At 40.6% G+C, this 12,652-nt stretch overlaps 1 protein-coding gene across 1 annotated transcript in view; it reads right to left on the minus strand.

Annotated features, from left to right (window-relative positions):
• The window catches only part of jakmip3 (Janus kinase and microtubule interacting protein 3), a 179,795-nt gene that overhangs the window by 154,813 nt on the left and 12,330 nt on the right, over positions 1-12,652 (minus strand). The window contains exon 2 of the mRNA XM_048608918.1: positions 10,987-11,484. Coding sequence (XP_048464875.1) covers positions 10,987-11,484 — 498 coding nt within the window. The remainder of the gene's footprint in view (positions 1-10,986; positions 11,485-12,652) is intronic.

Consider the following 12,652-nt stretch of genomic DNA (forward strand, 5'->3'; position numbering starts at 1 on the left):
CATAATTTCCTTCCTTACTTCCTTCAACATTCTGGGATACATTAAATCAGGTCCTGGAGATTTATCCACTTTTATATTCTCCAAGACCTCCCGAACTTCCTCTTCTGTAATGTGAACTGTTTTAAAAACATCAAAGTTTATTTCTCTGCATTCTCTAGACTCTATTTCTTTCTCCACAGTAAAAACTGACACAAAATATTCAATTAGTATCTATCTCATTTTCCTGGGGTTCAACACAAAGATGACCTATTTGATCTTTAAGAGGCCCAAACCTTTCTCTAGTTAGCCTCTTGTTCTTAATGTATTTGTAGAATCTCTTTGGATTATCCCTAACCTTATCTGCCAAAGCTATCTCATATCTCTTCTTTGCCTCCCTGGTTTCTCTCTTAAGAATGCCCCTACACTCTTCAAATTGATTAAGAAATTCAATTGAACCAAGTTGTCTACATCTATAAAAAGATTTTCATTTATTCTGGACTAGAACCTCAATATCTTTATTCATTTATTGTTGCTTAATATCACCAGCCTTACCCTTCACTCTACCAGGAACAAAATGCCTCTGAACTCTTATGAACACACTTTTGAACGGCTCCCACTTATCAGACGTCCTTCTACCTGTGAACAGTCTACTCCAATCAAGTTTTGAAAGTTCTTGTTTCACACCATTAAAAAATATATATAAAATAAACTACCTTTCATTACTTACAGAAAATAATGTTAAAATGGAAAAAAAAATTTAAAATATATACATCAAACATATAAAAATTAAATAAAATCAACCACTTAACTGATTAACTGAATAAAGACTATTCCTCTTCAATAAATTAATCAAAGAAAAAAAATCTTCTCTGGAGCTGACCAAGTGTAAGACTCTCTGGAACAAAAATACAACTCCTTATTTAAAAAAAACTGTTCAGTTTTTTTCAAAATTAACCTTTTGGAATGTTAAATAAAGCTTCTAAAACTTTTTAAATTGCTGAATTAAGAATTAAAAAAACTCAGCCGTTCACTATAGACCTTTTAAAATGAATGTTTAAAAAGAAGTCTGTTTGAAAAAAAAATGTTATTTTTGTTTGTTTTTTTGGGGGTTTTTTGAATGTTAACAAAACAAAATGGAACGAAATCTCATATTAGTAAACTATAATGACTATATTAACTGTAAAACTGTAAAAAAATTATATTAAATCTTTAACTATGTCTGCAATCCCAGGAGCAGCTGCTAACTCCATGCTGCTCCTCGTCCAAGTCTGCCTGCATTTGAGCCATATCCTTCGAAACCTTTCCTATCCATGTACCTGTCCAAATGTCTTTTAAATGTTGTGATTGTACTTGCCTCTACCACTTCCTCTGGCAGCTCGTTTCACATATGTACCACCCTCTGCGTGAAAATGTTGCCCCTCAGGTCCCTTTTAAATCATTTGCCTTTTGCCTTAAACCTATGCCCTCTAAGTTTTGGACTCCCCTAAAAGACCTTGGTTATTCACCTTATCTATGCCCTTCATCATTTTCTAAACCTCTATAAAAGTCACCCCTCAGCCTCCTACACTACAGGGAAGTCCCAGCCTCTCCTTATAACTCAAGCCAGTCTCAACAACATAGAATCCCTATAATGTGGATGCAGGCCACTCAGCCCATCAAATCCACACCAACCCTCTGAACAGCTTCCCACCCACACCCACCCTCTTGTCCAATCCTTTCCTTGCATTTCCCATGGCTAGGTCTGCAGGTACAACAAGTAATTAGGAAGGCAAATGGAATTTTGTCCTTCATTGCTAAAGGGATTGAAATAAAAAGCAGAGAGGTTATGTTGCAGCTGTGCAAGGTGCTGGTGAGGCCACACCTAGAGTACTGTGTGCAGTTTTGGTCTCCTTACTTGAGAAAGGATGTACTGGCACTGGAGGGGGTGCAAAGGAGGTTCACTAGGTTGATTCCGGAGTTGAGGGGGTTGGCTTATGAGGAGAGACTGAGTAGATTGGGACTATATTCATTGGAATTCAGAAGATTGAGGGGGGATCTTATAGAAACATATAAAATTATGAAGGGAATAGATAAGATAGAAGTAGAGAGGATGTTTCCACTAGCAGGTGAAGCTAGGACAAGAGGGCATAGCTTCAAGATTAGAGGGAGCAGATTTAGGACTGAACTGAGAAGGAATTTCTTCACCCAGAGGGTTGTTAATCTATGGAATTCCTTGCCCAGTGAAGTAGTTGACGCTACTTCAGTAAACACTTTTAAAAAAAAGGTAGATTTTTTTTGAACAATAAAGGAATATGGTGAGAACACGGGTAAGTGGATCTGAGTCCACGAAAGGATCAGCCATGATCTTATTGAATGGCGGAGCAGGCTCGAAGGGCCAGACGGCCTACTCCTGCTCCTAGTTCTTGTGTTCTAGCCCACCTTGTCTGGACACTGGGCAATTTAGTGTAGCCAATCCACCTAACCTGCACATCTTGGACTGTGGAAGGAAACTGGAGTACCCAGAGGATACCCACAGAGACACAGGGAGAATGTGGAAACTCCACACACACAGTCACCCAAGGCTGGGATTGAACCAGAGTCCCTGGCGTGTGAGGCAGCAGTGCTAACCACAGTGCCGCCTAGACTTGTAAGTCTTTTTTTGCATCCTTTCCAGTTTAATAACATCCTTCCTATAGCAGGGTGACCAGAATTGCATTGTAAAAGAGGAGTCAGTATACCAGGGATACGAGGCAGTATTATATACAGTTAATTGATAAAATGATAGGAATTTTTCATTTTTATTATATAAACAAAGTCCTGAATTTCTTAACTTCAAATAGTCAATCCAAAAACAGTAAAATAGAATGTAATAGAGTTGTAAACAAACACAGAATGCTGGAGAATATCAGCAGCCCTGGCAGCATCAGTGGAGAGAGAAACAGAGTTGGCATTTTGAGTCTGGTTTGACTCTTCTTCACAATGGTTATTTAAAGTTGGGTTATATATCCAGCTAAGTCACTAAATTGAAAAAATAAGAAATTCTGAAATAAAATTACATTTGTTCGAAATATTGTAGAACTCAAAAGCTCCTTGGTTGCAGCATGCAATTAGACGAGCATTTGACAATTTAAGATTTGATCATTTTGATTTGACAATTTCATTCCCAGGGTTAAAGGCAAATCTCGTACGACGTTACATTTTGATCATTCAGGAGTTGATTGCCAGTCCAAGAAAATAAAAGGTCGCATCTCATGAACAGAGGGACACATTACAAATGTGTGTGCCTTTTACACCTGCAGCAGTTTCTCATAATTTGTATCTTTGAATTTGGAGAAATGCATCTGGTTGAGGCTAGAAGGAAGTTAATTGTTGTGCTTGATGGTATAGCTGTGTAGTATCCCTTTGAAGTGGAGGTTTAGCAATTACCCAGACATTTGAGGTCCTTTGCAATTGAGCAGCGGCATATGGCCAAATTCTTTGAGGAAAAAGCAAGTGCTGTCTTTATTAATTATTTTGGCATTTAGCCTATTTTAGCGACTGTACCTCATATCACACATTCCAATTATAATGTTATTTGTTACAGACTAACTATGCAACGTTTAAAAATGCTTGTTATCCTAGTATACCAATATTATTCCCTGCAATTCTTTTGGAAAAATTTGCATTTCTAATGGAAGTTTCCTGACATTGATTTTAATTTCAGCTGTACATTAAATGAGTGGCAGGTTCCACTGCCCAAACAATTCTCTTTCAAATGTTGATTTATTTAAAAATCGACTTCTGTCACCACCAAGGACTGAGCTGAGGTAAGCTTTACAATCAGTCATTCCAAGCAAAAGACAAAATATGGGGAGAATAACTAACTTACTGGAGTTGTTCAATGTACTGTGCATTAATTACAGTGCTAGAAAACAGACTGGAGAATTATACCTCATGGAATTAAACAGTCAGTGGTATTGCGGATATAAAACTGGCTGGGTGGTATAGAGACACGGATGTATTTCAGGCTGGGGGAATAAGGTGATGATGGGGGTCACAGGAGAGGGAGTCAGCAACAAGCACACAGTGCCTATCTGCTTTCCCAATGCTGACTCCTTCAGTCAAGCGCTATGGCTTTAAATAAGGCACCTCTCTAGGAGCCTGCAAACACCCTGGCACTAATTTGCTGTTTATACTGCCTGCGTGGTCAGCCCAGCACCCGTCATTGAGTTACTATCAGTGACAGTGAGACAGACCTGCATTTGTAATTGCAGAAATACATGCGAACATAGTTTTCAAATATCTGGACTCTTTCTTCTATTCATTTTTGTGGGATTTGGGTGTCGCTGGCTGGCCAGCATTTCTTGCCCATCCCTAGTTGCCCTTGAGAAGGTGGTGGTGAGCTGCCTTCTTGAACCGCTGCAGTCGTCCTGCTTTGGGTTGCCCTACAATGCTATTAGGGAGGGAATTCCAGGATTTGATTGAGCGACAGTGAAGGGATGGCGATATTTTTCCAAGTCAGGATGGTGCGTGACTTGGAGGGGAATTTTGAGGAGGTGGTGTTCCCATATATCTGCTGCCCTTGTCCTTCTGGATGGAAGTGGTTGTGGGTTTGGAAGGTGCTGTCTGAGGATCTTTGGTGAATTTCTGCAATGCATCTTGTAGATAGTAGCAGCAGTGTGTACTGAGTGTTGGTGGTGGAGGGAGTAGATGCTAGTGGATGTAGTACCAATCAAGTGGGCTGCTTTGTCCTGAATGGGGTCAAGCTTCTTGAGTGTTGTTGGGGCTGTACTCATCCAGGCAAGTGGGGTGTATTCCATCACACTCCTGACTTGTGCCTTGTAGACGGTGGGCAGGCTTTGAGGAGTCAGGAGATGAGTTACTCGCCACAGTATTCCCAGATTCTGGCCTGCTCTTGTAGCCACTGTGTTAATGTAGTGAGTCCAGTTGAGTTTCTGGTCAATGGTAACCCCCAGGATGTTGATAGCGAGGGATTCAGTGATGGTAAACACCATTGAACATCAAGGGGCAGTGGTTAGATTGTCTCTTATTGGTGATGGTCATAGCCTGGCATTTGTCTGGCGCAAATGTCACTTGCCACTTGTCAGCCCAAGCCTGGATATTGTCCAGATCATGCTGCATTTGAACATGGACTGCATCAGTATCTGAGGAGTCACAAATGGTGCTGAACATTGTGCAATCATTGGCGAACATTTCCACTTCTGACCTTATGATGGAGGGAAAGTCATTGATGAAGCAGCTGAAGATGGTTGGGCCTAGGACACTACCCTGAGGAACTCCTGCAGAGATGCCCTGGAGCTGAGATGATTGACCTCCCACAACTATGACCATCTTCCTATGTGTCAGGTATGACTCCAACCACCGGAGCGTTTGCCCCCTGATACCCATTGATTCCAGTTTTGCTAGGGCTTCTTGATGCCACACTTGGTCGAATGCAGCCTTGATATCAAGGGCTGTCACTCTCACTTCACCTCTGGAATTCAGCTCTGTTGTCCATGCTTGATCCATGGCTGTAATGAGGTCAGGAGCTGAGTGGCCCTGGCGGAACCCAAACTGGGCGTCACTGAGCAGGTTATTTCTGAGCAGGTACTGCTTGATAGCACTGTTGATGACACCTTCCATCACTTGACTGATGATCGAGAGGAGACTGATGGGGCAGTAATTGGCCGGGTTGGATTTGTCCTGCATTTTAGGTACAGGACATACTTGGGCAATTTTCCACATTGTCGGGTAGATACCAGTGTTGTAACTGTACTGGAACAGCTTGGCTAGGGGAGCAGCAAGCTCTGGAGTACAAGTTTTCAATACTATTGCCAGAATGTTGTCAAGGCCGGTAGCCTTTGCAGTATCCAGTGTCTCCAACTGTTTCTTGATACCATGTGGAATGAATCAAATTGGCTGAAGACTGGTATCTATAATGCTGGGGACCACTGGAGAAGGCCGAGATGGATCATCCACCCGGCACTTCTGGCTGAAGATTGCTGCGAATGCTTCAACCTTATCTTTTGCACTGATGTGCTGGGCTCTTCCACCATTAAGGATGGGGATATTTGTGGAGCCTCCTCCTCCAGTGAGTTGTTTAATTGTCCACCACCATTCATGACTGGATGTGGCAGGACTGCATGGCTTAGATCTGATCCGTTGGTTGTGGGATCGCTTAGCCCTGTCTATCACTTGCTGCTTTCGCTGTTTGGCGTGCAAGTAGTCCTGTTTGGTGGTTTTACCAGGTTGATACCTCATCTTCAGGTCTGCCTGGTGCTGCTCCTGGCATGCCCTCCTGCACTCTTCATTGAACCAGGGTTGATCCCCTGGCTTGATGGTAATGGTTGAGTGGGGGATATGCCGGGGAATGAGGTTACAGATTGTGTTGGAGTACAATTCTGCTGCTGTTGATGACCCACAGCGCCACATTGATGCCCAGTCTCAAGTTGCTAGATCTGTGCAAAGCCTGTCCCATTTAGCATGATGATAGTGCCACACAACATGATGGAGGTTGTTCTCAATGTGAAGGCAGGACTTTGTCTCCACAAGGACTGTGCGATGGTCACTCTTACCCCTACTGTCACGGACAGATGCAACTGCAGCTGGCAGATTGATAAGGATGAGGTCAAGTATGTTTTTCCCTCTTGTTGGTTCCCTCACCACCTGCCGCAGACCCAGTCTAGCAGCTATGTCCTTTAGGAGCTCGATCAGTAGTACTGCTGCCGAGCCACTCTTGGTGGTGGACATTGAAATCCCCCACCCAGAGTACATTTTGTGCCCTTGCCATCCTCATTGCTTCCTCTAAGTAATGTTCAACATTGAGGAGCACTGATTCATCAGCTGAGGGAGGAGGGTATGTGGTAATCAGCAGGAGGTTTCCTTGCCCATGTTTAACTCGAAGCCATGAGACTTCATGGGGTCCGGCGTCAATGTTGAAGACTCCTAGAGCAACACCCACCCGACTGTATACCACTGTGCCACCCGCTCTGTTGGGTCTGTCCTGCCAGTGGGACAGGACATATCCAGGGATGGTGATGGTGGTGTCTGGGACATTGTTTGTAAGGTATGATTCTGTGGGTATGACTATGTCAGGCTGTTGCGTGACTAGTCTGTGAGACAGCTCTCCCAATTTTGGCACTAAACCCCAGATGTTAGTGAGGAGGACTTTGCAGGGTCGACAGGGCTGTTTCTGCTGTTGTCTTTTCTGGTGCCTAGGTCGATCCATCCAGTTCCATTTCTTCGAGTCTTTGTCGCGATTGGTACAACTGAGTGGCTTGCTGGGCCATTTCAGAGGGCAATTGAGAGTCAACCACATTGCTGTGGATCTGCAGTCACATGTAGGCCAGACCAGCTGAGGGTGGCAGATTTCCTCCCCTGAAGGACATTAGTGACCCAGATGGGTTTTTCTGACAATCGACAATGATTTCATGATGATCAGTAGACTCTTAATTCCAGACTTCTTTTTTTGAATTCCAATTTCACCATCTGCCTGGTGGGATTCAAACCCGTGTCCCCAGAACATCAGCTGGGTCTCTGGATTAATAGTCTAGCGATACTACCATTAGGCCATCGCCTACCCTATCTTGTCTTTGTGCATATTATTGAATGGTGATGGAGAACAGACTAGGGCAGTACAGTGGCTCAGTGGTTAGCACTGCTGCCTCACAGTGCCAGGGACCTAGGTTTGATTCTACCCTTGGGTTACTGTCTGTGTGGAGTTTGCACATTCTCCCCATCTCTGCATGGGTTTCCTCCAGGTGCTCCGGTTTCCTCCCACGATCCAAAGACGTGCAAGTCAGGTGGATTGGCCATGCTAAATTGCCCTGTGGTGGCCAGGGATGTGTAGGTTAGATGTGTCAGCCATGGGAAATAGTGTGTGGGGGATGGATCCATGTGTGATGCCCTTTGGAGGGTCAGTGTGGACTTGTTGGGCCAAATGGCCTGTTTCCACACTGTAGGGACTCTACTCTCACACTTTGATTCCAGCACCAATCATTTCTAGATAAGACTCATATGAGGGAAAAATATTTAAGCATTATGTATGTTATTACCTTCTACATATGCTATTATATCATCAAACCTGATCTGTTGTATTTAGTGATTGTATTCTTGAAGCTGCATTAGTTATTAAACTTGCTTTGATTAAATGGTGCTGATCTTCTCTAATTCACTTGTCTGATCATTATTCTTTGTAAATTCCTGCTACCACAGCAATATGTGACTGAATTTTGTCAATTCCAGTATAGTACAGAATAGACAATACTATAAATGGTAAAACTATATATTTTTTAAAATGACCACAATAGTTATTAAAATGGCTGGCAACACATCATGTGACCTGGATAAAGTTGGCTCCAGACTTACCTGAAACTCAACCAAATACCAAATTAAAATATGAACAATCACATCCATTTTAGAAATTAATTTAAGGTTGAGCAAAATGTTCCGTGGTAAATATTCAGGTTTCTAAAAATAACATTTTGCCAGAGTTTCACACATACATCTTATTGTTTAAGGATGGCCCAAAACTAACAAACAACGGATTTGCAAACAAATCATCTCCATATTTCATAAAAGACCAAAGGGAAGATTAGATCTTAATTTGTGCCAGTTCAAAGTGAATAGCCCTATTACCTTGCTATTGTATCTTGATGGCTGTTTTACTAAATCAGAATGAGTGGGCCTCAGAAATGTTAACCTTATAGTCATTTGAGCAAAAATGGTTCAGTAATTGCTGCTCATTTATCCCTGAAATATCGATGGAGACCAAACCTAACAGAGCCTTCAGTCATTAGTTAGAAATCAATTGCAAGTCATCAGTACTTTAACCATTCAAGCTTCCAAGTGAGGGCTCGTGTGGTGTTGTGGTAATGTCCCTGACTCTGAGCCAGGAGACTATGTTCAAGTCCAACCTGCTCCAGAGTTGTGTCATAACATCTCGGAGCTAGTTGATTAGAAAATAGCTTCAAGTTTCCAAGTTTACCTGAGAACCAACTGCCTGGCTATTTGACCACAAATAACCTGCTGGAAAACCTTTGCAAAAATCTCACTCTGACTTTAAATATCAAATTTAGCATGGAAAACTTCAGATCAACCACATGACAACTAGAGATTATAATATAAAGATAGTTTAAGTGTAATCTTAAAGAAGCTAATTAAATGGTCAAGGAAGCAGGCTTTCATTGAATTCTTACAGTGTGGAAGCAGGCCACTCAGCCCATTGAGTCCACACTGACCCTCCAAAGAGCATCCCATCCTCTAAACTAAACACGATGGGCAATTTAGCATAGCCAATCCACCTAAACTGCACACCTTTGGACTGTGGGGGAAAACCCATGCAGACACAGGGAGAACGTGCAAACTCCACACAGACAGTCACCCGAGGCTGGGATCAAACTCGGGTCCCTGGCGCTGTGAGGTAGCAATGCTAACCACTGAGCTACTCATGCCACCATTCACTAGCGTAATTAAGTGAACACTTCTTTATTGACCTAAGGCAGCAAAATTGCTCTGTCCCTTTAAAGTTCTACCTCTATAATCTGTGTAACCACTGGTTGTTATATCTAACAGGGTCCTGGGCAGTTTGATTTTTTTTTGTTGAAACATTGGTCAATTTTAAATGTTACATTATTCCATAACAGATTTTTAAAGTCTCTTACCTAAGAGGAATATGTTTAGATTAACCCACATTCATTAGAACAAGAAGGCCCTCACTTACCCTTCACAGCGTACACTTCCCATTGTCAAAGACCCTGCTCCAACTCTCCCTCCACCAACACCACTTTGAATTCCCAGAGATTCTCCATCTATTGATGATATACCAGCTGATGCTTTGCACTGAAAACATTCCTTGGTAAATCCTCTGGTTTTTAAAAATAAAGTTTAGCCAATCTTTCATATGAAAATGCCCATCCAGTTTATTCCCAGTTTCTTTGGTTGCAAATTGTGTGTCTGGTACTCAAGTCTTGACCATTTTTTCAGAGTCAACTTGGCAACTGAAAGCTCCAAACAAGAATTCCTCAATTGTTCCCTATACTATCTCTGGATATCCCGAAAAAAAATACATAGGCTAAGTTAGTGATCTTCTTTCCAACAGATTTTGTTACACTTGTGTGATTAGCGGGCAAAAATTCACTTATATTACACATTAGAGATATATGGATACACTACGGTTTTGCTGCTGATCCAATAAGTTGCAGTGTTAAATGGAGAAGATTAGATCAAGGACCAATTACATTATTTGAAGCTTAAATTACTATACATTTGGGCATTGAGTTTTTAATTTTCAAGCTTTCACGCACGTAAATGATAAGTTGAAAGTTATGGTTAAAGAAATGTACTGAAACACATACATTTACTTGAAAAAAATGTATAACCATGTATGAATACCTTGGAGAATTGAACCTTGAACTGTGAAAGCAGAGTCAAAATGATTTATTGGATTACAAACTTTATTTCACATTTGGTTACCTGCTATTAGAGATTATTGCCTTGATATTTCCTTTTGCAATATTAACACACAGATACTTGACCATTTTGTTATTTTGTGGTTGACACTGACTCATTTAGTAATCAATGGTCAACGTTTGTATTAAAATGCCTGACACAGGAAAATCATAGAAATGCATGAAGCATTTGTTTTCTGAAACCCCATGTCATGTCTAGACTTATATTTCATAGTTAGCCATTCTCTTTATTATAATGTCAGTTGTTGCTATGCAACGCACTGCAGCATACAGTGAATTATTGGTAAGATCATGCGACTCTCCAAAATGAACTGCAATCCTTTGTGATATAATGTGAAGGGTTTTTTTTAAGCAAATCAAAAGATCATTTGTGTGGAACCAATTCTCATAAAATTCTGGCTCAAAAGATGTATATTGTTGTGCAGTTAAATGCTACTGCAATCCTCAGGTAGTTAAAATAGACACAATGATTTATTGCAGCAAATCTCACTCTTACCATCATCTAAAATAATCTTTATTTAACTTGCTGATAAAACATATTTACCAGCAGTATTTGCAAGGTTAAGAAATCGATACGTACCAGCCTACGAATTTCCCTTTCACAGTCTCTCTTTATCCTGGAGATTTCCTCTTGATGCAGGTGGTACACACTTCTTATCTCTGCAGCCTTCATCTTGTCAGCATGAACAGCCTGACTTAATGCTTCCTCCACTTGTTTTTTAGCCCCCTTTAAATCAGAGATTTCTTGTTGCAGTTTGATTTTCTCAACCTCAAATACCTTCTTGGCCTCTTCTTTAGCTTCATTGTAAAGCATTGTTTTAACTTTGTCAGCAGCTCCATCACGCAAGGCGTTAACAAGTGCCTGTAGTCTCTGGTTCTCGTTGTCTTTTATTTTGATGATTCGGAGAAGCTCACCTTCATGCTGCCGTAACAGACTCTCTCGCACAGTCTGGAGTTCTTTCATCTTTTCTTCGTGCAGCTTGGTTTTGAGTTCAGTTACTACCACAGTGTGTTTATGCTGCTCCTGCTCTCTGATCAGCTTTCCTTCTTGATTTTTTTCTCGTTCCAACTTGGCAACCTGAAGAACATAGCACAATGAAACCCACATGTATTTTTAGATTGAAGCCGTGTATCTTCAAACACAAAACTAAGTAGCTGCGTGTTCTTTACTGTAACTTTACTCCAGAATAATCTAACTGTGATATCGCTATTTGCTTGTAGGATCCATTAGGTATATAAAGGAATTAAGAGAAACCAAGTACAACTCAGGGCATCTGTCAAAAACATGGTCATGATTTCACAACGCATATCATAATGGAGACTACTTCTTTCAATTTTGGAAAAAAAGTGTTGATTTATGTAAAAAACAACATTTTACATCGAAAAATAACATTGATATTCCTGGAATTTTGAGTGTTTCCAAGATGTAGGATGAGCAATGAGACCATTTTTCTATTGAGAATTTTCTAATGAAACTGTTGGAATCGACCCAATTTTTTTAACCTCTAAGAAAGTAAAGCATTTTCTTATTTTTCCCATCTTTCTTAATATCATCACATTTGCTAAGCTGCCAGGTAACAAAATAATATAATTCAAACCTTATGGATACATTTAAGAAATAGAAGGTCAGTTCTTGCTAAAATGGAGCACTTCACAGAATAGACATTTAATTAGATATTAATCTGCAGAGTTCAACTTCAAAACAACTGCATTATAGCAGCCTGGAAGTGCAAATTGATAATAGTGTGTGGAGGAGGATGGGCTATCTAGAACTTCAGGTCACGGGAAGACTATCTGATGCAGAACAGCATAAATTGTCCAGCAAATTCTGAAGATTTGCAACTCACAGCTTATTTTGTAATTCCCTGAATTTGTTGATCTAAACATGATATTTGGTTAACACATTATGATATTTTTTCCAGCTAAATGGGACACAATTTATTTAAACCTCAGGAATTTTAATGTTTCACACAGTATTTGGTGATTTTAATCTTTTGGCCTCCTTTATGATCTTATATATTTTGGTTAACCTTTTTAAATGTTTTCTTAAAGTTTTTTTTATAGAACAATCAATTAATGGCATTATGTTGGACCGAAAGTATTACACACACCTACTAGAATGTGAAATAGCTGTCTTTTCATTTCTGGTCTTCCTTGATGCTTGTAAATTTTATATTCCACAATTGGGGGTAATTTTAGCCTGAGAAATTAGTGATATTTGGTAGTAATTTATATGTAACCGGTTG

Source organism: Rhincodon typus, chromosome 20 (genome assembly GCF_021869965.1).
Source record: "Rhincodon typus isolate 14 chromosome 20, sRhiTyp1.1, whole genome shotgun sequence".
NCBI classification, from domain to species: domain Eukaryota; kingdom Metazoa; phylum Chordata; class Chondrichthyes; order Orectolobiformes; family Rhincodontidae; genus Rhincodon; species Rhincodon typus.